Raw genomic sequence first — 27,619 nt, 5'->3', positions numbered from 1 at the left:
TAAAAAAAAAAAAAAAAAAACCAACAACAGCCGTTATTACTTGTGACATTTTATTGGCATATGACAATTTACAAGGGTCCCTGTTGCATTATACATCACACTGAGTAAGAATCGTTTAGCTGTCTACATTCAATCTTACTGGGTAATATTTTTCTCAAGTTATAATTCCCAACACTGATTTTACCTGTGACAAAAGGAACAATAGTAATTCCTGAAGTAGACTGTAATTGGAAAAACATTTTGCTTTTAATATAAAAATTCCTAGGATGCTGAAAGGTACACATACACACCTAAAGAGTCATGGCCTTCTTAAACAGCTTTCTTAATCCTTTCTGGAAATATCCTTTGGTTCATTTTTATTGCCTTCTCTAGGCAAAACAAAGTCTGTTAATGCAGGTATCAAAAAGTTATTTCCTAGCACTTGTAAGCAAATATCCTTACCAAGAGGAACCAATCAACTTTTATAATGTCGTAAAGTGTGGAGTTAAACTGCTTAAAAAAATATACAGACACTTTTTATATGCTTGGATCTGAAAAAGATAACATCCACAATGACATTCTATTACAGAGTTCTCACAATCACCCTAGCCTAGTATTATATTCTGGTATCATACTCTTTCCTCAATTTTGTTTGACAGAATGAAAGTAACCAAAGGTTAAAGTAATGCATTTGAACTTAAAATATAACCTGCCCACAGGAATTAGCTTTATTCCCACTCCCTATTAATTTTGCAGATCTTTTACCTATTGTCTTAAGTGGATAAGCACATAGTCATGCACACAGATTTGATGTCTAACCAAATAACTCTTATGTATTTATTTGTATACAGGAGGGTCATGAAAACTCTGAATTGGGGATTACATCCATGTTGCTTTCACACGTAAATATTACTCTGAACAGGACAATATTAGTTATGTCCTGATTAATACAATACATACTTGCTTTGGCAGGTATTTCCTCTGCTTTAACAGACAATTTCAAAAAGACATGTTAAGGAGGGAAATCACACAATACTAAGGAGCTGAGGGCCATAAACATCACATATGTCAAGGTTGCTTTTAGTTTTGTTTCCAACAGCTCAGCTCTTAACCAACGTCCCTCCCTGGCTGTAAATCCAGGTTGCTAGATGCATTGCAAATCCTCAAAAGTGTTTAAGATGAAAGAGCAATATACTTAAGATCTTCATAAGTTTACATTAACAGAATAAGCATTAGCTCCTTTTAACACACACACAACTAAATTAATAAAATGTGTCTAGTTTTATATATGCCCATAAAGCAGACTTAACATTGAAATTTACTATTTCAGATTTTCACTTCTTTAAGAGCTATCATATAGACACAAAATAAAATTCACATTTGAAAAATTATCTACCTGAAGAACAGAACCCTTAAGAAGAAAAAGAAAAAGCCATTTTATATACTGCAACTGAAACGGGAGGAAAAAAACCAAGTTAGATCAATGCGGCCAACAAGCTTCCTGCCAAAACTTTTATTGGTGACATTGGAAAAACAATTTACTTAAAATACTATTAATGAACAGTATGTTATGTTTCTCTATTTTTACTAATAGATGCACTACAAACTAATGTTCAGCTCAAATAAATATGTAAGATATAAAATCAGGTACTAATATATCAACTTATTCTGCAGAATAAACCTCCTCCATACCAACCCCAGAATTACAGGTTTTGCTCTGTTTAAAACTAAGATGTTCAGTAGGAATGGGGTTTCTATTTGCAGCATTATTACAAACCAGTTTCCTCTCGCAAATAGCTAATATCTAAGACCATGACTCAAACTATCAAATTAGAAAAAGAACACTCAATTTTGAACGCAAATAGAAAAGGCTCCTAAGAATGTTTATAGGCCACCGCTTACTCTCAGTAAAAATAACATTTTCTCAAACTTTTCAATCTAATTTTTAATAGCTTGTACTTTTTAGTTATTGGCAAAGCTTTTTTTATACGCTCTTAAGCATTTGCTTAAGTTCTACACTAGCTTAGTTTACCAAAGTATCAACTTTTTGTCTGTGGTGTACTTCAAAAATTAGTCACCCTACAAGGTAGTGTGTTCAAATTAAACAGATGTATACAGTTAAAATAATTAGTGTAGTCTCTATAAACAATTTCTGTTCCAGGATTTATATGCAGAGCTAACGTTTACTTCAGAATAAAACATTAACAAACAGGGAAGGAAGAGAATCAGAACTTTCACAGAGCTGTACTTGACCATATCTTATAGACAAAGCAGAATTACAATGCATGTAACAAAAACGTTAAAAGATTTTTTTTTTAAAGTTGATAGTTACAAATATGGTACGTAACAATTTTCTACTTTATTTCAGTACAATTTTCAACATACAGTCTACTATTTCTCGAGATATTTGAAGACTTAAAACAAATTTCTACAGACTAGTTGCAAACAGTAAAATTTAAGTAAAATGCTTACATTCTTATTTGAAAACAAAATTTCAGGTAAAAAATGGTGGGTGCAAGTTCTGCTCTCTGTTGCAATCTTACTTCATATTTATTATTCCTAAAAGAGAAAAATTAAAGATTAACAGAAAATGTGGAGCATAAAAAGGAACCATATTAGTAACTGTTCCAAAAAATGAATTAATTAACTAATTCACCCACCAAACCTATACCAAAAAAATCTGTCAGAATCACAAGTTGAAATCTTATACCTTTTCTTCCTTGCGTCTGTCCTTCTTTTCTTCATTATTTTCCATGGTCTCTTCTTCATCTTCAACAATCCCATCCCCTTGGTATTTGTCATGAGTCCATTTAGGACTGCTACCTGATTTTTTGAAGTTAAAGCGCCCTCTGCCACGTTGAAAAGTACCACGACCTCTTCCTCTTTTGGCCCAATAATCCACACCATCATCTCTGTCGTCATGCTACAGAAAGGTTAAAAACAACAGTCAATGAAATGTGTTTCTTGTAAAGATGATGATCATTTCTCCAATCATAAATCATAGTATTAATCTTCTGAAGACTGGGTGTGTGAGGTTGGTAATATTCTAAAACACATTAAAACAAAACCAGTAAAACTGAATTTTTCAACAAAAATAGATTCCATCATCAAGAAAATAACTACATCTTACTACTTAGCAACCCAAGCAACTGAGGGTCACCCAGACAATCATTTGGAGAATCTCAACTGCTAAATTACCATTGTCGGAATTCTGAGTTTTGTTTTTTTTTTTTCTATTATGTCAATCTAAATCCACTTGTTATCTCATTGCATGTGGCCATATGCAATGAGATAAGATAACCAGCTTTTCCCAACAAAATTACCTTAGTCATAAAAATGCAGAAAGTCACAAAAATATCATTACAACAACATTCACTAAATAAAACCAGTATTATTTTATACTTTATATATAAAAGTAGACTTTAAATCCTCTGAGATTTAAATCTAGATCAATGTATAGTACATATCAATGTTCTGGGCTAGAGAATTTCAGTGGTAAATCATGACATGATCCCTAGAGTTAACACCTCACTCAGCTCTTCTTCATCCATCTGAAGTGTTATCACATTCCAGCTTTAATTATTCATTAATTGTATTCAAATACAGATGTTCCCCAAATTGTGAATTGTTCTATTAAGCAAAACAATCTGCAAAACTGTAAAGTACTTGACTTTGTAGATGAGTAGAGATGGGTATTATGCATACAAAAGGTCAAAAAGGAGTCCTATGTATCATTTAATTAACTGCTAATAATTTTTTGGCTTTGTCACCCACAAAAAATGAAAAATAAAGCACACTGATGACCCTTTATGAGAAAAGGGGGTATAATGCTAACAAAATGTTGTATAATCTATGGAGTACTAGTAGTGAGCAACCATCCAAAGCTGCTAAAACTTTTTTTACATAGTATGTGACATGAGTATTTTTTTTTAAAACATAGAATGTGCCTTTGGACATACTCAACTGATTAATCTCCTTCATAGCTTGAAAAGTTCAATTATATGGGTAATAGACTATATGAAAGAGAACTTACCAACTGCTAATAATCTATATTCACCAAACCAATGAAAGCTTACTAGGTAGAGGTGTACATGACTCTGTAATTAATGAATTTTGGAACTATCAAAAGTGTAAATTTAAAGACAGGAGCGTTTATTACAAACCCAAAACAAACTACAACAGTCTGCCACTAAAAATAATTCCCACTCAACTACATAATTTCATGCTTCCTTATTGCATTAACATACCCAACTTTAAAGTTTGTGTTTTTTAATGATATTTATGTAATACTCCATGGATTCTAGGTTTTGGAGAAGCATGAGTTTAAATCTTACCAGAAACTGTAACGACTTTGGGCAACCTCTCTAGAATTTACATCCTTATTTTAATAACGTGTTCCTTGAGGGAACACAGATCAGTACAGAGTGCCTGGCCCAGTGTCTGACAAGCAAGCACTCAATAAACGGTGGCAAAAAATGTTTTTATAGTGTCTAATATGGGTCTGGCACTGTTCTGAACACTTTACATGTATTTTTTCATCTAAACCTCACAACCACCCTCTAAAATACTGTTACTATCCCCATTTTAGAAATAAAAAAACTGAGGCACAGAGAAATTAAGTAACTTGCCCAAGGTCACTAAGCTAGCCCTTTCTTCTACCCCTTGCGACCATTGCCCATAAAACACATTTCCCAGATACCTTGGTGGCAGTATATGATTACCACACCAGGTAGCTAAGAGTTAGCAGAAATAGAAAAGCCAATGGCAAAGCTACACACTAGGGTTAAACTAGCCATTGCTTTTAATATACAATTATCTGAAACTTGGTAAAGACAACAGCAGCTAAACAAATTGTGTCTTTCATAAGGTATCCTGGCAGCTACTTGAGATTTTTTTATGCTAAACATACTCTTCATACTCAAATTTTTATATCAAAGATTTTAATATTATTAAAATTTTTAAATTTTAATTATCTCAGATTACAAATAGCCAGAAGTGGAATATTTATACACAGCTAGGAACACGTTAACAAAGAAGTCTATATTAGAACCAAGAACTTCTGAATCATCTATTCTCCATTGATCGATCAAGTTTCAAAGGGTTAATTATCAAAACTCCAATCCTGAACCTCCTCCTTCCCAAACAGGGATTTTCTCTTTCTTTGAAGACAGCAACTCAACACTGAGAACCTGCCTACTTCAGTACTTTCCCACTTGCTACAACTCTTCACACTCACCCCTCCATAGAATTTTGGGTTCTAACTAAAACTATCTTTCCTGGAATTTTTATTATTGAAAACATTACCATACCTTTGCATAAAACAAAGCTTAGATATAGGAAATTTCAGAAAAGAATGCAACAAAGATTACTATAACTCTAAGTATTAGACAACAAATATACAAGCCTTTCAGAACCCTGACTCTGGAGCCCAATGCAAGGATTTAAGTCCTGACCCCATTGCTACTAGCCACATAACTCTGGTTAAGCTACTCAATCTTTGTACCTCAGTTTTTTCCATCCACAGAAATGGAATAACAGCCCCAACTCAAAAGGCTTTTATAAGTATTAATACATACAGTACACTCAGAACAGCACCTAGCATAGTACCTAATGCTAAATAAATGTCAGCCATTATTACTAAGTATTAATGTTTCATCCATATGAGCAAACTCTTACACTGGTCAATTGTTCTGAAAGAACCTAAGGGAATGAATGTCTAGTTTTAGACTTCTTTTCTTCCGAATCGTATTTTTTTCTTTTCCCTCAACATTAGCTGTCTGAAAGTTTCCTTTACATATAAGATACAAAATCTTTTAAATTCAACTATCCATGTGAAAACCAAAGTTGCCATTTTAATGGCTCATAAGCAGATCAAAATAATTTGCTTTGGGAATTGATTTATAAGGGAAAAAGTGTGTTAATTTTACTTGAAATTCTAGTGAACATCATCAGTCTGTGGTAAATCAATTTGCATGTTTTATACAGAGACCAAGATTTTTAAATATAACCCACAAAAACAACATATAAAAATATTACTCCTACTTATAAATGGCTAAATTCTTAAAATAAGACACTCTTTTTAATGAAACTACTGCCTAATTAAAAGCCAACCCAAAATGAGCTATACTAGTTAAGGGATAGCAGACTCTTAAGAGAATGCCATAGAAAAATGGCCTAAACTTTGTATTATTAAATTGTTAAAAGTGGTAAACAATTACTATCTACTTGTTCACCTCTCATTCCCTCCTAACTCTTTGACCTATCATACTTGGTCTACTTCTTCGACATTTTTACTCTCTCACTTTTCACCCCACTTTTTAAATGTTGGTCTTTTTATCTCTTCTGTGATCTTATCACAGCTTTAATGGTGACCTATGAAATGATAGCACTTAGGTATTTGTTTCTTTAAATTTGAATTAGCAACTATCCACTGGACAGTTCCATTTCTCCCAGGCACTTCAAATTCAACCTGTTCAGAACAGAACTTAATCTTCTGAAAGGAGCTTCCTTCCTTTAGATTCTTTCCTCTCACTACCAACATCCCTGAAATTAAGTCCCTATAAATGTTACTTCAACTTTTCTCATCTCTAGCCCCTTAGTTTAGGGACTCGATATTTCTCAAACAATTTAACTTTTAATAATCATGCTGTTTGTAAACTCTGCTTAAAATTCTATTTTCTTAATAAAGCATTAAGACCTTTCACTGTGGCTCCTTGTACTCAATTTTCCCAAACTTATACCAACCATCTAGCTATCTGAGTACCAGAGTTCTCTCCTCCTGCTATGTGCAGTACACTGGCCTACCTCTTAACCTCAAGATTAAAGTGAAGTTCCTGTACAAAAATCTCTCCTAATCGCTCTCTCTCTCCTTTGCAAATATCCACCTATTCCTTCTGTGGGAAAAGCCACCATATATATTTAGAATGTTTGTTTCTCTACTACTAGTCTCTAAGTCAAAAATTGGAATCACATCCTACTTGTCTTTCCACCCTTAGTACCTAGGTTAAACTAGGTCTTGAACCACAAAGTAGATGGATGTTTCAAATTTTTCCATACCTCAATCAAATGCCTTTTACTTTCCAGAATGTCAATTCAAGCCATTCAAGAAGCATAAACTGAGAAAACATTATGCATAATGCACTGTAACTTTTTTTTTTTTTTTTTTTGGTTATTGGTCATTAACATGCCAAAAAAAAGAGGCAAATGGAAATGTACTTTTGAAACAAACATACTGTTTTTCCAGACAAAATACAGATCCACTTCAAAACATAGCTATAACCTCTAACTAAGTAGGTATGTCATGAACATTCACAGGCTTATTCAAACATATTGATAAAATGTTAACTAAAAAAGTCAATAATTCTTCAAGTCCAAAACAATTTTCCTCCATGAAAGCAACCAGTTTTCAGAACTAGTCTCTGAAACACCAATTCTCTGAAAAGCCATGACAAAAAAAAAATGAATACTTCCGAAAATAGTTTTGGTATGTTTCTTGTCCACCTCTGTAAGGCAGGAGGGGCCCTTTTCCCCATGCCAAAGAGCCAAAAATGCGTATCTTTAGAGAATCCTTCAGCTACCACCTCTAGCTTCATCTTTGAAAAACTATTTGAGAGGGAAAAGCATCTCTGCCACAATGAAGCACCAAATTAGTTTATCTAGCGGCAATTTCCCCGTAATGTAATTTTTCATCAACTTTTTTCTCCAATGAAAGTTGACAGCGTCCCTGTAATTCTTAATTACAAGTGCTTTGAAAAAATTTTTCTCCCTTTCATTTAAACAAATAGCTATGATGGAAGATACACCTTAATATGAAATTTTTACATCTGTCACTGTCTTATAGACAGATATAAAACAAACATTAAGCTCAACTATAATATAATGTTCTCTGAATGTGGCTAACAAATCAGGCATATTTTTAGTTTACCCTGATCAGCCTATGTATAATATCAAGAAAGTATGAACAGGACTAAAGGGACCCACATTTTCAAAACTTTAAATCACCTGGGTAATTATTTCAAAAAAGGTTTCCCACATAACGGTGAATCTTCTTATAGTGGATATCTGTACTCAAATGTATTCACCTAGTATGCTTTGAAAATTAATGCAAACCAAATAAACACAGATGTCTAACACCCACCAAGAAGTACTTCTTGCTCTTTGGGGTATATTCTGGATCCCATTCCTCTTCCTTCGGTCTCTTTTGAAAAGTAGTATTTGAGTTGTTTGGACCAGTATTTGTCCCAGCAAAAACTCCTCTGGCTCTTCCTCTGCCTCTAATTCGAAACTGATTAACATTAACAAAGTTGTTTAGTGATGCAATCAAAAGGTATTTAGTTACATGCAAACTCTAATTTTACTGCAGTAACAAAAAACATATGCCCTAATTGCCTATCTGAATCTCATAGCCATTGAGGATGAAAAGGATGGCCATTTTATTATAGGCAAAAAATTCTGCCAACTAAAAGTTGAGTAGGTTAAGAAGAAATGATCAACCTAAGGGTTAGAATACTGTACTTTCATGGCCTGAACTAATATTTTTAAATAATCAGGTTGGTTTTCCTTTTCACTAGCCAAAAACTGTCTAATTTCTTTGAATTATCATAGAAGCCCCAAGTATTCAGCCATACCTATCACCATATAAGCAAAACTCTTCTTTCCAAATTATCTAATTAATAAACTCTACTAATAGCCAACTAGATACTTGCTCAAGGTAGGAGTATGAATCTAGAAATTAAAGAGGTAAAAAGATGCACTACCATAAAGTCATTATATTAATAATTATAACGACTTACAGAAACATGGGGATAATATATATGCTATGTGGAATATTTTTATGATTTATACCCATATAAGCAAAGATTTGAAGAAAGCCAGGCACGATGATTATAACTCTAATACAGAGATGAACATACAGGGTGGGTTTATTAAAGTTTTAAAGTACCTTTTCAAAAACTAAGTGATTAAAGAAATGTTATATCAATCATTAACTTTCCTTGATTCTTGGGTCTTTAAATACTAGGTACAGTTATTGATCTCAAAGTCAAGAAAAGTACCTAGTTTATACAGATGCTTCTAGATCTCAAAATGGCATTTCTAAATGAAGACAGCACTTCAAATACCACTTCATGTTTCAATACTACCTCTGATTTTAGAAATAATGACACACATAACAGATAATCCCTAAATCATGTATATGACCTTCCTTATGTACAGTACTCTAAGATAAACTACTAAATGATCAAAGATAATTTATTCACTTACAAAGGTTCCTCGTGGTCGGCTAACTCCTGCAAAGCCTGAGTATTCTTTCATTTCATGATGAGTTTTAAATTCTTCTTCTCTTTCCTTCTTACTTTCCTTTTCTTCTCGAGAACTGGGTGAAGAAGGGGATGCTGAAGAGGATGAAGATCGAGAATGATCTTGCTCTCTACTTTTATGTTTACTGCAAAATAAAACAACAAAAAATGTGCTACTTTTAAAAAGATAAAGACCCTGTTGAATCTTACAATAGAAGAGATATTTTTCAAGTCAAAAACACTATCCCCTAATGAAATTATTATGTAAATAAAATAACTGGGTGTTAAACTTTGACACAGTCTGTTTCCATTCTCCTTCAGTATGTGTTTTACATCAATAATGAAATCATGCTAGGGCCTGCCAGTTAGAAAATAGTAGTCTGTAAAGGTCAAGAATAAGGTTCAGTTCTTTAATATTTTTAAATGAACTTGCATCTTTTATTACTTTAACAAAAGAGAAGAGAAGAGTAGGAAAAAGTAAGAATGTTCTTAAGGCCAAGTTTCAAAATGACTGCAGTTTGTACACCCTGGGTGAAAATAGTTGGTATAGTTTGGGCTATAGTACCATTATAGCAAATTACAAGCATATGACATTACAAATAACAGTCATAAATTTAATAACACAAAATCCACCATTTACCTAATGAATAGCAAGAAAAAAGATTATCTATAATACTTTGTGTTCCTATTTACTTGACTCTATGATGATCAAATTTACAAGATTTAATGCAACGTCCGAAAAGGTCATACCTGTGGTTAACTCTTACCACTGCTAACAGTTTCCATGGAAATACTATTTTGAAAGACTATACACATTGCTATTTCTAGTCCTTCCTCCCCCCGATCTCGCCCATGTTAAACCACTAGATATCAGTTTAAAAATTCTTGTACTCTGGGTGTTATGAGTTGAAAAAGTGCGGAATCAAGCATAACGAACCAAAGTTCTTACACAAACTGTTTCTAGAAATGCACTGCATTGAAGTCCAACCTCCTGATGTAGCCTGGATAATAGGACACATTAATTTGTCATTTTTTTTTTCAGTGTTAGCTTGCTATTCCAAAGTTTTTGTCCTCATCCACCATAAGCCGTGTAAAAGACAAATACATTTTTGCTGTAAAACAAATAATTTTAATTGTTTAAATTTAAACATTCGATTACACAGTCAAAATTGAAAGCAATTAAGCTGACAATTATTAAAGGCTAATTAGAAGCTAAAACCTATCTTAGTCAGTTTGAACAATTACCTGTCATCTTTGTAAGATTTGTATTCTTTGTAATCTTTTGGAGTTTTTTCCTGCTTTCTTGATCCACTGGATTCTCTGGAGCCCTTGGAATCTCCCCGTTCTTTACTTCTTTCTTTTCTACGGCGATCAATGTCATGCCGAAGATCAGCAGAGTCACACCTTAATTTTTTATCTCCCTATAAAAGACAGATGTAAAATACAGATTTCAGGGGATAAAAAGAAAAAACATATATACACATATTATAGAGTTAAGTTTTATGCCAACTTCTAAATTGGAATTTTAGTATTAGAAAAGAATGGATCATATGAGACACTATCATATAGTTTTTGTTTAAAAATGTACTTGATTATTTTTACTAACATTTGTGTACACAAAGTGCAACGGGACTGGGAAGATTATTAAAAGCTAATTATATTGAGAATTTTACAGGTTTATCCAAAACAATCTATAATAAATCTTTGTACAGTAAATGATACAAATATTTTTTCCACTCAGCACACCCTCATTAATTATTATCCCTCATCCTTCCAAATGCTATTTTCAATAGCTGAACAATGACAGGTTATAATCTGTAGTTGTGATGTAGCCTTCTACCTAAATAGTTAAAGAGATCCTAACATAACGGTTCTCATTACTTAAGCCTCATTATGATCAAGCTCTTCCCAAATAATCTGACCAACCCAATTAAAAGAAACACTTAAAAAGAATTCTATAATTTCCATAACATGCAAGTGGAATAGGATTAATGAAACCAATTGAAATTTAACAAGGGTAGAAACAAAGCCAGAAAGATATTCGCAATCCTGTACTCAGTATCTTGGGCCATATACTGCCCTTTCTCAATTCAGGTATTGCAACGGACATTAGTTTAACTGCGTCACAATTCACCTCCTTCTTGTTCCATTGCTTTTTCAAATACTATATAATTTAGGAAGATGGAAAGAGGCATCTAGGAATGAAGAGAAATTATACATCAGTAAGATGCTAAGCAATGTGGACATCCTTGCTAGTATTCAACATTAAGTAGTATTTACTCTGGGAAGTCTGGCTATAATATTCATAAGCATTCATAAAACTGAAAGTACGTATCTCCAAACGATATCAACTACTCACCTATTTGTTCCCAGAGTCACAAAGAAAAAAATCTAATCAAGAGCAAAAAAAACTTCCTATTCACCTAAGTATTACCAAGTCCACAAGTAACAAGATAATGTAAGTGGAACGACTTTATAAATTACAAACTATATATACATAATTACATATTAACATGTTATTCATCCAGACAGGAAGATGAAGGGTAAAAACCAATGTCATATCCTCTTGTCCATTCATCAGTTATCTCTACTTTTTCTCCTCTGGATCAAAATCTGGTCTAAGTAACGAGGAGAAGATACTCACTGTCAGAGCTTGAGGATAGGCTAAATTGTTGGGAAAACTAAATTAACAACTTTGATCTCAAGGTATTAAGTTAAAAACCAAAAAAAAAAAGTATTCACTTCTCAGAATCGGTTCTTTCAAGATCAACATGCCCAATGGGGGGGAAAAAAAAAAAAAACAGAAAAACACCTTTGTAAGCTCTAGATTCCACATCTAGTAATTTAATAGCATGCCCTATTAGACAACTTGTATAACTACCACTGTACATGACAGCTTCTAGTAACAAATGTGCCTATGTTTTCAAAATAACCCAATTATTCAACAACTCTGCAAAACAGATGCATTCTCATTTTTCTAATTAGAAAAGCAAGGTTCAAGAGGTTATTTTCCAAATATCATGTAGATGGTACTTAGTGGCGGGCAGAATTGGAACCAAATAGTACTTCCAAGTCCCCTAATCTGTTCAAAACAGTTGCTCCCTTTCTACCTTTCCCCACATTTCTACTACTAGTCATTTTATGGCCAGATATAGACTAGTCTACGTGGCAGAGGTCATTTTGAATTGTCAGGAGTGTACTGGAGTCCCCTCAACCATTCTCAGCAAAACCCCTCCATGTCTTTCACAGGCTCCCTTCCAATGTTTAAAGACATTCCCCCACCTCCCAATCCCCAAATATTCCAAGAGTGACAATAGTCTTTGTTCCAAACATTCATTTGTAAATCAGTTCTTAGAATGTTTATTTCTTAATCCACATCAAATATGCCCAGTAGCATGGGGATTACTTCTTGTTATCTGTGAAGAACCTAGAGATATTTAGACACACAAATCAAGAAATATTTACTCTGGCTCATCAAGCTCATTTCAAAATTCTGATTTGTATATTTGATTTTATAATTTCCCTTTGTCTACCAACTGATTCTTTAAGCTTTTCTTAGGACTATTATTTTTTTTCCTTTCATTAGCATTTTGAAAAAACACCCCTGGTTTAATTTAAGATATTTAGTATAGCGTCAGCTTAATTTCTTCCAGGAAAGAACAGTATGTACACTACCACGATGTAGTTATGAATTAAAAGTACAACACTTTTGCCTTGAGAAATTGTATTTGGTACAATATCATTAACTAAGCTGAACTTAACATGAAAAAAATTACATTCAAAAACATACCTTTTGATTTTCTTCTTTAAAAACTCTCTCTTCCCCTGCTAAACGGGTATGCTTCCTCAGGGTACTTGGCGAGATGTCAATTCTCCTTAATGTAAAATAAAGTGTGTCTTTAGTCATATTAACTTTTCGGTTCAGAAACATCCACATGATTATCCATTTAGTAAAACACAGCTATGTTTCTCCCAATCAATTAATTTAATACAGCAAGACTATTCATCTAATTCCTAATACACAATTAATGAATTAAAATGCTCCAACCAGATTATTTTTATATAAAGTCTGGCCTTTAAAACATCAAACTTATTTTAGCCATCAAAAATAGAAAAAATGTGTTCTGATTAAACTAGATATCATGTTAAGCATCAACAAACGCATATGAATAGGATTTGCTCCTGTCTTCAATGTTTTTACATATTCAGTGCACCTTTGGTTTTATTCTGCACCTTTCCTTTTTAAGTCAGTATCGATTGAAACTATCCAGTGCTTCTTTAGCAGTCATCACCAAAACCACACCAACTGTGTACAAAGTACCAAGTTAGATACTTCACAGCCAGTATCACTAACTGTCACCGACACCCTGCAAAATGGGCATGATTATCCATATTTTGCATATGAAAAAACTGATGTCCAGGGATTAAGTAAGCTGTTTATCACAATGCAAGGAAGAGATACAACGAGGATTTCAATACAACTATCTGACTTCAATGCTCATGCTTTTTTCATGAAAAACAGTTCTACCTCTCACCAAATATTTTTTATTTCACAAACTTACTAGAAATTCAAAGGTTACTCTAGGTTACTCTCTAGGCCTCCACTCCCCCTCCCAAAAACCAAACTGATAACTATTTATTTCCATACTGCAGAGTTAATATTTCAAGTTCTAACAACCAGTTTCAACTAAGCAGAAAATGAGAACTGTAAAATTTTCAAGACTTAGAAATATATTTATTCAAAGTATAAATGAGGAATACAACCGAAGTTTATATTTGTATCAATGACAAATAGCAAACTTCCAATATAATCTTGTTTTAACAGTGTCTTCCTATCAAAACAACATTTTTATATGCCAATTCAGCAGGGTACATACCTGTGTATCTCAGGGCTCTTTTGACGAGTACTATGTTCTTCAGTGGCTTTCTGATACGAAGTGAACCGCTCGTTTAGGGTCATTGCAGCTGATTTGAAGTATTGCTCTGTTGATTTAGGAGAAATACTGTCCAATTAGTTAACTTTACCTTAAGAGATTTGTGACAGAAGGGCATGTAGCAGGTGAAAAGAAAATAAAAATACTCAAGAAACCTATCAAAAGAGAATCAAGTGTTACAAGGAATTCCTACCCTTTCTCTTTTAATTTCTTGCACCTCAACAGGAAAGTGCTTCCAAAGTTACTCACAGGTCCCTGTCAATACATCTAATCCAAGAGCAATTAACAGATTAAATCAAGAGTCTCTAATTCCACTTCATTAGTATATTACTTCCTCAGAACAAAAAGGAACATATATGAATGTTCTAATACCTTCCCAATATGAACCAATGATGTTACTTCAAGTAATCATTTGCAGAAAACAAAAATTAACAGGAAAATATGGAGTTAACTAAAAAGCTAGTTTGAGTAAACAAATTTCATCAGTGGCTATGCTGCCATATCAACAAAAATGGATTTACAAAAAAACTGAATACTATCATTCAAACTGGAAAAATATCTTAAAATCAATTAACATTCAATAATTACTCCAAAAATCTGGCATCTTGGCAAACTCGACAGCACATTTGATATTGCTGTTTTGTTTCTCTTTAAACAATTTTCAAACTAGTAATATCAATACTATTTTTAAAACCAGTTCAAGATATGTTGTAAACGTAAAATAGAAAGACGCATAAAGTCATGAGCTATGAAATGTCACAATATGAAGCAAGCTATCTGCTTAACAGGTCAACATACATCTGTGTCAACTTACCGCCCAATATCCAGCACATGTCTCATAACCAATCATTAAAACTTGAAACGGCAACTACAAGGGTAGAGCCTCAATCATAATTCCATGAAACCCCGGAATTTGAGCTAGCAACTCAGTTTTTATGCCATTTTTGCCAGGAAGACAGAAGATTCAACTTTGCCTGTATCTTTCAACAGCTATTTTACTTTGAAACATGGATTTTGCCATTTCAAAACATATTCCAGGACCTAGTTACAATGAAAAAGAAAACATCACTGGGCATTTTCAGCTCTATATAAAGTAAGAGCTGTTCAGATCGGTTGCACAATACCAATTATGAAACATAATTACAGTTCTTTAAAAAAAAAAAGGAAAAAAAAAAGGAAAAAATTTATCAAAACCTGATCTCAAAATTCAGCAATTGTAAAATGTGGAGATAGTCAAAAAAAGGTAAGAAAAATTTTTTTTGAAAAGTTAATGGTTCATGTTTTATGTACCAGTAATATGGTCATCAACTGGTTCACAAACCTACTTAGAGCCAAATAGCAAAACTATCTCATTATCATGTTTGAATAATTACAGCCAAAAAGAAATTCATTTCATATTCACTGTTCTGCTATATCAGCTGCATAAAGAACTGCTAGAGGCATGTTTCATTTATTACAATGAGCTGTTCTCATGTCAAAAGACAAATTTTTTAAAAGCAGAGAGGGGAGTAATTTTTAAAGTCAACAGACTCTGAGATTCCTGGAAAAGAACCTGTCTCATAGTAAGTTGCTTTTTAAACACAAAAACAAAACTTGACATAATTGCCCAAAAGACACACCTAAAAACCTCTGAAAATTATTAGTAACTTTGAAACTGTAATTACATACTGGTAAAAATAAAAACACCATTACTTTAGTAGAAATAAACAACCTTATCTTTAGGACCTAAAGAAGTGTGATCACAGCCCTAATTAGTGACTATTCATGTAATCAGTATTTATATAATATACTCCTAAATTTCTTGAACTTTTTTTCTTTAAAAATCCTGATAAATTTTGTTTTATCATTTTAAGATTTTTACTTATTAAAAATTAAGCACAAAAAAAGTGTTTTTCCACAGTTTGATTTATTTAAAAGTTGAAATGTTATTATTCTATGCCAATATTTATTATCACGTCATAGGCATGCAATGAAAGATTATCTGTAAGCCTTCCGCACTTCAAATATACAATGACACACTTAAAACACTTTTAGCATTCAACAAATCTACATCATGTTCTATCATGATACAGATTTTTAGAGCATAATTTCTCCAGCATTTCAATCAGTTTTTATTAACTATCTTCATGAGTTTCAATGACAGCAAGACTAGGGACTCTTCTATGAAACTACTTTTCCAAGCTTTAACAGTATTGATGTATATCTGCTAGCCCTGGGGTACATGAATTATTAAGTATAATTAATTATTCGTTAATTTGCATGTAAGAGAAATTTAATTCACAATATTAAACATACTAAGCATACCTTTAACATGATGAACCAAGGACACAATGTGTTGAATAAATGACTCTGAAGTGCTTTTGCTGGCCTGTGGCAACTTAATGTGGTCAAAGATGGTTCGGAATTCTTGCTCCTTCTTGACAGAATGGACAAGTGTACTGGCAAGCAGCCTGTCTTTAGTCAAGGAAGCAGGTCTGGAACATATTGATAACACACACACACAAAATATGCCATTGGTTTAAATATATAAATGGTATGTTCAGAAAATAAGATAATTAACTGGAATATTAACTACCTACAGAGTATTTACAGGGCATCAATATGGAATTACCTGTTAGAATCATCAAGAGGAACAGGTGCCATTTTGAGTTTGACTTCAGGACGATGAGAATCACTCGCTATCATTTTGATCCTAAGTGGGCTTTCCTCTCTGAAGGTAGACTTTTCTCGAGCATCCAGATTCTTGTGTAGAGGGGGACTGTAATCAAAGAGGTCTTTGAGCTTTTCAGACTTTACCTGCTCAGGTGACTGAGTTTCTTTCTTTACTGTTATTCTTTCAGAATTTTTGTCTTCTTCTTTGTGCTTATCTTTTGTAGTGCTAGGCCTTTCCACTACATATCCAGTCTCTTTAAGTTTATAATTTTTTTCTTCTCTAAATCCATCACTTTCTCTATTGCCTTTCAGTGAAACTTTGGACTTGTACTTGAGTCCTTCCTCCTCAGTATTCCGGTGAGATGCAGTAGCAAAACTTTTACCCTGATCTGCGAGGACTGACTTCCTGAACTGTCTATAATCCTCTGTCTCCTCTGTGTCATCCCCTTCTGAATCATTAAACTTTTGTTTTCCAGACTCTTTATCACTGAAGTAATCTAGAGCTTCCTGATCTTCCCATTCTCCCTCTGCCCTCCCTTTCTCTGATCCTTTCTCTTTTGAAGCCTCTTTATCCCTGGTATTACCCCTATCAAGCAGGAATACTCTAGACTCTTCATCTGTGAACCTGCGAATAAGCAAAGAAGAGGATAGTAACTCTGGATTGCATTCATTGTAGATCGCTTCCACATTTTAAATGTGTTGCCCAATCCCTCAGGACCAGCGAGAAAATAACCCTATTGAAAGTGCTTTTTCAGATTCCATTTTTAAAAATCATTGAAAGCATCCATATAGAACTTATGTGTTGACTTTTAAAATAAATTTACTATTTGACTTCTTAAGTTTAAAAAGTAAAGCCAACCTCAAAAACCTGTCCTATTTAGTCACAATCCACAATTCTGCACTAACATGAACTTCTAGAGATAGCCTAAATTTAATTAATTTAAATTTAATTAAAAATTAATTCTGAAGCTAAGAACCACTGATAATACACATTACATTAGAATTCTGATAATTATTACCCAAATTTCAGACTATTTCACTTCTTATCTATTAATTAAACAAGACTTCAAAGAATTTAAATACCGTTGCAGTAATTTAATACTCTTTATGAAAATCACAAAACAGTTCATATATACTTGCTCTAGAAAATAATGGTTTCTGGCATTATTACGTAGAAACTAACAATCAGTTTAATCATAAATTCTAGGTTGTGCAGTGCTATCCCATAAACAGCATGTTTCCTCTATTTTCTCACTTTTAAGTCAAATCACAATACATGAAGTAACCAATTTTCGTTGTTAGAAACTTTCAGCAACACTTGAAATCAGAATTTAAACAAAGTATGTTTCAAATGTCATTAGTCAGACAGAAACATCAACATCTTTTGTACAGTCAGGCAGAAATTATTAAATATTGACAGCCAGATTATGCCACATAAGAACATGCAATATAACTGCATTATCTATGCAGGTCACATTCTAATAATGAAAAGAACAAAATAAGTATTCAATGCTCTAACAAAATTAATTTCTAAAAGGTTTACAGTTATTAACAACATATATCATTAGTTATGCTCTAAGCTACTCAACTTCTCCTCATCTGAACTTGTAAGTCTAGACTGACCGAAACTGGTAAAATTAAGGAGGAACAGAAATTAGTGTTGCTGCTCTTTTTTAAAGAGACAGGGTCTTGCTCTGTCGCCCAGGCTGGAGTGCAGTAGGTGCAATCATAGCTCACCACAGCCTCAAACTCCTGGGCTCAAAAGATCCTCCCGCCTCAGCCTCCTGAGTAGCTGGATAAATTAATTTTTATTAAAACTTAGCTTTCAAAGTTCACCAGATAAGAGTAAAAACCATCTGGAACTATCTTAAAATGAAGGAAGGCAAGAGTAAAAACCACTAATTAAACACATATCAACCATTTTGTATCTTACAATTCCAATTAGAATTCAAATAAAAACGGTATTATAATCTAGTAGATTCAACTTTAGTTTTTACCTTTTTAAGAACTTGCCAGTCTTTGCAGTTTCCTGATCTCCACCATCAGGATAAAATGAGGAACGGCCCCTAGACTCATCTCTCGGAGCATTCTGTGGTGCGATTGTCTTTGCAGGACTTCTTCGTGAAGGGATGTGATGAATTGGACTATTCTGAGAAGGACTATATCGACTAGATCCATTTCCAACAGAACCAGACCCAGACCTTTCAGGACTATGCTGAATGGAATGTGAATGCTGAGAAGGAGTATTTTTTGCAGAGTGAACTGTACTGAGCATGGGAGCATCAGAGCAAGATGAACTCTGACTAGGTGGTGTAGCAATAGGTGAAGGACTATGGGGTGATCTGGGACTATTATCATAAGCTGAAAGGCCAGGCCAAATATCACCAGATGTGGCTGATGACTTATTAAATTCATCAATAGACTCAGATGGGTCATGTTCAAACGTATCTTTTGGTTCCTCCTGTGATTTACTTTTCAACGGACTCTCTTCTTGGGGTTCCCCTTCAGCTTTTTTGGTTTGTTTTTCCTGAGACCCTCGTCTTTTAGAAACAGGAGATTTGCTATATGGGGATGAAGAACGAGAAGAGGATGATCTTGGAGACCTAGAAGATCTATATGACCGGCGAGATCTGCTTCTGGATCTTTGAGAAGAAACGGATCTTCTTTTTGGACTCCTGGAACGTGAACGACCTCGTCTAGGACTCCTAGAGTGCCTTCTATTCCAAACAGGTCTATAACCACCTCGATGGTATCTACCTCCTCCTCCTTGATAATACCCTCTACCCCTTCCTCTGTACCCATAAGGTCGTCTCATTCCTCTATTATTTCTGTAATCGCGACGATAATCTCTAGAATACATACGATCTCTACTACGAGACCTTGAATATGTTCTGGAACGAGACCTAGAACTAAAAATGAAATAAATATCAATGCAAGAAAAATAAAGTATTTCATCCTACCATTCTAAATATGCTGGTTGAATATAAATAAATAAATTGTAAAGGTAAAATTAGACTTTTTTAAAAACCTCATCTATACAAAGGTTTATGGTTTCCAATTAAAAAGCCTCACTACTAAGGTAAATACTGAGAATACATTAAAGACCTTAGAAATGAAGGCACAAAACAGACACACAAACACACACACACACACACACACACACACACACACACATATTTTTCTGTGTGTGTGTATGTATACGTGTATATATTTATATACACGTATATATACACACATCACACATTAGGACATTTTAGCAAATTGCAAAACATCTAGGCAAGCACTTAAACCGACATTGTAAAAGAGTACTTAATAGTATGACATAATACATACTTAAATGGGGAAAAAGATTACACAAAACTGTATCAGTGAGGTACTATTAATTAAATACGTACATAATATAAAGCTAGGCCTGGGGGGGAAAAAAAGAAAAAACATCAACTACTATTAATTCTTAATGGGATTATGGTCACTTATATTTTCAACTTCTGGTTTCTGTTTTTTATGCTATGTATTACTATTTAAAGAAAAATAACCAGAGTTGTTAATTTTGCTCTGTCACCCAGGCTGGAGTGCCGTGGAAAGATCTCAGTTCACTGCGACCTCCATCTCCCAGGTTCAAGTGATTCTCCTCCCTCAGCCTCCTGAGTAGCTGGGACTAACATGCCCACCACCACATCCAGCTAATTTCTGTATTTTTAGCAGAGACGGGGTTTCACCACGTTGGCCTCAATCTCTTGCCCTTGTGATCCACCTGCTTTGGCCTCCCAAAGTGCTGGGATTACAGGTGTGAGCCAAGTTGTTAATTTTTTAACAAAAAGATTTCTTTTGTTAGAATTCAAAGAATCAAAGTCAGAAACAAGAAACTATAAAACAATATGCAGAGATTGTTTACCGTCAAATAATTCTTGCATTATCCAATTCAACTCTTAACATTGTGGGTAAATACAAAGAAACCTACCATATATTAGTACAGAAAAATTTGAGACCTGGAGTCAGACTAACTGGATTTCAACTCAAGCACTGCCATTTATCAGCGCTTGTTACTTGGACATTCTCAATTTATTGATTAAGGATAAGGACAACAACAGACCCACTTCACAGGGTTGACAATAAAACACATTTTTGGGTTTAGCACTGTGTTTACGACAGACATTCAACATATATCACTGATATAATTATTTAAAAAATTTAAAGCACATTAAATCACCTGTATCGCTTCTTTCTAGAATGCGATCTTGATCTTGATCGAGAACTAGACTGTGATCTAGACTTTGACCTTGAAGAATGAGATCTAGAATTGGAGCGACCCATTTCTTTTCTCCTAGTGAAATGAAAGAGCAAAAAGGTTAAAATTACAACATGATTTTTAAACTTTCACATTTACTTATTTTCAGATAAAATTTGATTGTTACAAGTTTCTCAAAGGCACATTATTCACCATCCTTTTCAAACGAGTATTCAGAAGACAAGTCTATTATTCCTGACTAAAACTGTTTTCACCTGCATGACAGGTACTGTAGATTAAAGATACAACTGAAGATTTTTATGGACTGCCCCACTTATGTGCCTCAATCCAAAAAGGCACTTCTGCTTTCTGCAGAAGCCGGAAAGAGCAATGAGATCAGACTGCAGCATGTTATGTGTTATTCCACGCCCAATACAAATGCCTACCTCTTCTATAAGAAAGATAAAGAGTAAGGACCAATGACATAAAGAAAATAAAGTGACACAATACTAACAAAAAAACAAACCTACCAGGCTGTCATCACAGTGCTTTATGGCCTTGAAAATGAGACTGAACTGACCATTCCATATATACGATACAGTATGAAGTGGTACTAGATAATATCCTAGTATAATACATGACGCTAAATTTCTGAACAGCTGGAGCCATGGCTCTGCTCTCAGTACTCATGACTCCAGAATAAAAGTGGACTTATGTGACAATGGCTAGGTCACCCTGAAGTTTTCTGGTAGGAAGATTTTAAATGAATAAAAGATAAAGAATTGGAAGGATTACTTCAAGAAAGATATATTAGAACTACAAGAAAAAAAAAAAAAAACTTGGACACCAGTAGTTTAAAGTTTCTAAACACTACATGGTATCCAATACTATAACTGACCTCAATGGGTACAGAAATCAGTAACTGTCAGAACTAATTGATTTATACGATCGATTCTTCACAAAATTGAAAAAATACACAGCAGATCACTGCACATACATCCCAAATGTCACATTTTCAACTTTTTAACGATTAATAAGACTGTATCTTAGCCTCTCAAGCTTGTTTTTGCTGCATATTAACTATTTCCAGACTTCCAATTACTCAAAAAGTATTCATTTCAATAAAAATCAACTTACTAAACTTCTAACAGCTTGCAATTCCCATTAATACTTAAATATCTCCTACAACCAAATATTTTTGAAAGCACTTATTTTACCTACCTAGACTTTGTTCAGTATAAAATAAAATCGTATTTGGAGGTACTAAGATGAGTTCCGTTATAGAAGAGTCAATGTAATGCTTGGATAGTTCCTCATCAAAGAATATAAATAACAAATTCAACATGTTTTGACATAAATGCTCATTTCAAAACATAACTATCCTCTAACAGACTACCACCTTTGTCTTCTCTCACTCTTCTTCTCAATCCCAAGTGAGCAAGAAATACATAAAGACAGAAAACATAGATTCAGGGTTCAAAAAGGCAGAATAAGAATTCCACAACACATATGAAGTAAATTTAGCATTAACATAAGGAGATCTAATACCTGGGAGAACACAAATTTGGTTTAGCAACTGTAGTTTTGACAACATAACGAAATTGTCAAAAAACACATTGAAAGCCTGTAAAGTAAGGCATCAAGGCCACTGGGAACTGTAACATTCTATTGCCATCTGATTTCAAAATTCTGTCCCTCCCAAACTTTTTAAACAACGCAAGTAACGTACACTCACTGTGATCGAATTTACTTCAAGATATTCACTTTTATTCCACTCTGAGATAATCAGACACACTATAGAACCAGAGCTGCAAATGATTTTGGAGATCCAGTACAGCAATAAGGCGGCATTCGACTGTATTAATCAGTAGGCAAAAGAAACACTGTAAGTTTACTAAGAGGTAGAGATGCTATGTTGTGCTTTATCTCCAGAATCTCTGTTCTTGGCTCTTGAGGCTATCTGGATAATTTCTGTTAAGGAATTCAGGAATTCTGCAGGCTTTTCCTCTCACCAGGATGTATTTGGGCTTGTGGCATGGCACAATGGGTATTTAATAAATAACTATCAAATGAATGCACTCCCCAGAACCTGGATATTTTTTAAAGCAGCAAGCTTATTTTTAAAGGTTTGCGTTTTGCTTTAATAGCTACACCTGAAACTTCAAAAACTAATGGAAAGAAAGCATACCTATCAAATAGTTAGCAGTCCAAAAGAAATAAGATTGCTATCTTCTGCTCTACTGCAAAAATACACTTAAAAAAAAGGAAGAATATGGCCTCCACATTTAAACTATATGAATTCAAATTCCTTAAGCTCTGATCCTGTTCAACTGTAAAGTGGGGGGGGAAAAAAAAAAGTACCTACTTCACAGACTTGTAGAGGACTTAATGAGTTGATACACTTAATTCAATTAATACATCCAGCACATAAGCAGCAATCAATTTGAATTACCTAAACCCTATAGTAGGGAGAAACAAGTTATGAAATCTCCTCTTGTTTATATTAGGGAAAACAGGTTAAGTAGCAGAGTCTTTCTATCTTGTTTTAAATACTTCGTACATGCTGAATCTTTTAGTAGATGTGTTTATAGAAATAGAAAAAGCAGGTACACAATCTGGAAGGAGAGAGAAAAAGAATCTTTTTCCTAAAACTAACAACATCTGACTGACTTCAGACAAGCCCCCAAAATAAACCAAAAATGCTTCGGACCATATCATTTTTAATCACTCCATCTGAATCATCAGTTCAGCAGTGACATTTCCTCAAAAAAATCAAAAGTGAAAACTAGACAAATGAATGCTCCTTACCTTGGATTTATGCAGGATGAAGTAGTCAAGTGAAGTGTCTGAGATACTGTAAAATTTCTTCCTGTAGAGAATGCTCTTCGAAATTAAACTCTAAATTCAAATTCCTAGCAAAGACAAAAATATATATATTATTTTGATTTATGTTAAATAACCATTATTTACAATGCATATAAATGGCACTGCAATAAACTCTAAAAAAGGCACTTATGATTTCAGGGAAGGAAAAATTAATTCAGGAAACAGAAAACTTTTAATCATAAAAGCCTAAAATTCAACTTTTTGTAAATCACAATGCAGTAGTGTATAATGAAACTGAAAGCATCTGTTTAACTACTTTAATTGTAATTTTAGCTATCAGAGATATAAAAAAACATATGATACATTGTTGTTCCATCAGAAAATTCCAAGGTAGATAAACAATGCCACCTTAGTGGCCGGGCAAGGTAGCACATGCATGCAGTCCTAGTTACTTGGGAAGCTGAGGCAGGAGGATCACTTAAGCCCAGGAGTTTGGGGTTGCAAAGCACTGGGATCACACCTGTGAACAGCCACTGTACTATAGTCTTGACAATATAGCAAGACTCCATGGGTAGGGGGAGCCGCAAGCAATCTGTAGTTAATTTTGATAACGCTCTACTTTATAACATCTAAAATACGAGTTTAATGCTCTACTACTTATTTGCTTTCGGTACTTCCTTTCACACAATTTAGTTTCATGTGAAACTGATTTTAAAGCCCACATTACAGCCATCACAGCAACTAAATTCTGTGCCTAAAAGCATCTTGATACATGTACATTCAAATAAAAAGTCAGGAATGAAACATCTTATCTACTGAAAATCAATATCATTCCTAAAATAATTTATCGTTACTCTGCAAATAAACTTTGCACAAAATATTCAAGTTACCAATACTGAAAAGTTGAGCTTTGTGAACATTCAGTGATTATCAATTGTGTGCAAAAGATAGTAAAAAAACACCAGGGAAACAGAAACTAAGGAATACAAGATTTATATATGCTAGCCCCCAAATAATTCACGAACAAGTTTAAATGGAAAGCTGTAACTCTTACCAAGATCCAATTTTAAAAATAAAATGAGATTAGAAATACAAAGAAGAAATGTAAGATTAAACTGGTGAATCATTAATAGTGTCTCCCAGGGCCAGTCACGGTGGCTCATGCCTATAATCCCAGCACTCTGGGAGGCTCAGGCAGGTAGAACATGAGGTCAAGAGATCGAGACCATCCTGGTCAACATGGGGAAGCCCCATCTCTGCTAAAAATACAAAAAAGAATAGTGTCTCCTAAAATATCCATGGCCCTGCAACTGGGGAGAGATTTGAGGTTCAAGCTAGGAAGGAGGAATCCAAACATAGTTATTAAGGGAGACATACTAAAAAGGTAGCAAAGTCAAAAAGCCAAGTAAGGTTGGGTTTAAAAAAAGAAAAAAAGTAAGGATTTCTCAAGGACATACAAGTTTAGTTTTTAAAATATCAAAACCTCAAGTGGACAGAGAAAGAAAATGGCAATATTCTAAACTGGAGTACCGTTATAAAAATTTTATTCTGACCTGGAAAGTCAATACTACTGATTCACTCCTAGAGATGGCATGAGGCTCATTTTAGCTAATGCTTCCCTAAACAGTTCCAAAAGGCTAATTTTAATTTCTATATACATCCAGAAGACTCAACTGCCAGATCTCTTTACTCCAAGTCATGATATTTTGAAGTTCAAAGAAAATAAACACTAGATATAAAAAACTGAGGGAAGAGAGACATAGGCTGTTAGATCAGTGGATATACATTCCTGTTCACAATCTATATTCAGGTATCCACACCAAGAACTCAAATGACACACAAAACGTAACACACAATAAATGTATCAGTCAGCACCAAAGACTGTTCAGCTAATTTTTTTAAACTGAAAGTCTATATACAAAGCACAATGCTAGTTACTATAGGAAATATATCTATATAAGTGGTCCCTGCCTTCCAAAAACCCAATCAAGAATAAATATCAGCAACAAATCATAGTAAACTAAACATCTGAATACCATCCATTTGCCAATAACTGTGCTAGGTGACTTTAAAGTAAGACATTAAGTTCCCTACTCTCTTGAAGCTTTCAGAGAGGGGAAGACAGAAAACAAGAAAACATCAAATAGTGACAAGTACCACTTCGGATAAGTCAGGAAAAGTACAAATTGACAAGCAGAAGTGGGCAAGGGGACTATTTAGGTGGGTCCTAGGCCCTCTTTAAGGAGGTAACATTGGGGCCTAAGAAAGGAACACTGCAAAGATCCACAGAGGGAAGAGCATACTAGGCAGAGAACACAAACTTAGCAAATTCAGGACAGAAAGGCCAGTAAGAAGGTTGAGGCAATGTGATCAAATAGCTGAGGGTCTGAAATAAAGGGAGAAGTAGAAGAAATGGACCAGATCGAATAGCATCTAGTAGATCAGCAAAAGGGATCAGGATTTTACTCCATTGAGAAACCCTTAGAGGGCTTGCTTGGGTGAGTCATTCATCTGACTTACATTTTAAGATGGTTGCAATATAAAAGATAAACAACAATGGAAAAAAGGCAAATTCAAGGTATGGTGTGTCAAAATGCCTTGTTAATGGATTGTTACAGGTGTGAAGTACAGAAGAGTGAGGAAAAATAAATCACTAGTGCCCCTAAATTCTAGGTTTTAGATTCAAGCATCTGGGAAAAGGGCAACTTTGGGGGAGAAAGCAAAAGATGTGTTTGCCGTTTTTTATGCCCAAAGTCGGAATGTAAATGGTTAACCCAAAATTTGACTGAAATTCCTAACTCCAACTCCTGTGCTCTCTCTTCAATACCCTAGAAGATGCCTGATGTGGCCAACACCCAAATATAGAATTGAAAATGCCAAATTAATCTTTCCTTTATTACAACCAAGATCATTTGCTAATAGATTCCACTTGTATACAGAGTCAAGGAATAAACTGCCTCAAGTATCTTTTTTTTTTTTTTTTGAGACGGAGTTTGAGGGAAACTCCTTCTCAAACTCCAGGCTGAAGTGCAGTGGCGCAATCTCGGCTCACTACAACCTCCGCCTCACGGGTTCAATGATTCTCCTGCCTCAGCCTCCTGAGTAGCTGGGATTACACGTCCCTGCCACTACGCCCGGCTAATTTTTGTATTTTTAGTAGAGTCGGGGTTTCACTATGTTGGTCAGGCTAGTCTTGAACTCCTGACCTTGTGATCTGCCTGCCTCGGACTCCCAAAGTGCTGGGATTAAAGGCACGAGCCACCACACCCAGCCAGTTAAATTTATTAACCAACTTTTGTGGGCAGCAAGCTGTACTAGGTTTACTTTGTGATGAAAGAACTCAGAAATGGAGAGTTTTATCAGTTCTACAGTTTATAAGTTTGGGCTGAAAATCAGTAGTTGAACACTAGGTGAATTCAGCTATGTAATTTAAAGTGATTTGTTATTTAACAAATAAGTACATGACAGAATTAAGCTAAGCATCTCTGGGTACTTGTTGGATATGAACTCATTTATTTTTTTGAGATAGAGTTTCACTCTTGCTGCCCAGGCTGGAGTGCAATGGCACGATCTTGGCTCACCGCAACCTCTGCCTCCCAGGTTCAAGCAATTCTCCTACCTCAGTTACCCAAGTAGATGGGACTACAGGCACCCACCACCATGTCTTGCTAATTTTTCTCTTTTTTTTTTTTTTTTTTTTTTTT

The 27,619-nt window shown here is 34.3% G+C and overlaps 1 protein-coding gene across 12 annotated transcripts in view; it reads right to left on the bottom strand.

The window, feature by feature from the left end:
- Positions 1–33: 33 nt before the first annotated feature.
- Positions 34–27,619, bottom strand: part of BCLAF1 (BCL2 associated transcription factor 1) — a 31,817-nt gene continuing 4,231 nt past the window's right edge. For 2 of the 12 annotated variants that reach the window (XM_017530464.2, XM_017530463.2), the window contains exons 2-13: positions 23,898–24,001; positions 21,072–21,185; positions 18,859–19,770; positions 16,821–17,486; positions 16,514–16,683; positions 14,153–14,258; positions 13,066–13,150; positions 10,521–10,696; positions 9,241–9,421; positions 8,117–8,263; positions 2,690–2,902; positions 34–2,538 (exon numbers count right to left, since the gene is read on the bottom strand). In XM_017530464.2, coding sequence (XP_017385953.1) covers positions 2,533–2,538; positions 2,690–2,902; positions 8,117–8,263; positions 9,241–9,421; positions 10,521–10,696; positions 13,066–13,150; positions 14,153–14,258; positions 16,514–16,683; positions 16,821–17,486; positions 18,859–19,770; positions 21,072–21,175 — 2,766 coding nt within the window. In that variant the 5' untranslated portion in view covers positions 21,176–21,185; positions 23,898–24,001 and the 3' untranslated portion in view covers positions 34–2,532. Of the gene's footprint in view, positions 2,539–2,689; positions 2,903–8,116; positions 8,264–9,240; positions 9,422–10,224; positions 10,388–10,520; positions 10,697–13,065; positions 13,151–14,152; positions 14,259–16,513; positions 16,684–16,820; positions 17,487–18,858; positions 19,771–21,071; positions 21,186–23,897; positions 24,002–27,619 lie in introns of all 12 variants that reach the window. The other 10 variants (XR_001825864.2, XR_005200655.1, XR_001825865.2 and 7 more) reach the window with 10 other exon arrangements.

The sequence above is a fragment of the Cebus imitator genome, unplaced genomic scaffold (genome assembly GCF_001604975.1).
Source record: "Cebus imitator isolate Cc_AM_T3 unplaced genomic scaffold, Cebus_imitator-1.0 Scaffold65, whole genome shotgun sequence".
Taxonomy (NCBI): domain Eukaryota; kingdom Metazoa; phylum Chordata; class Mammalia; order Primates; family Cebidae; genus Cebus; species Cebus imitator.
The sequence above is the reverse complement of the archived record's forward strand: the minus strand, read 5'-3'. Positions and strand labels throughout refer to the sequence as shown.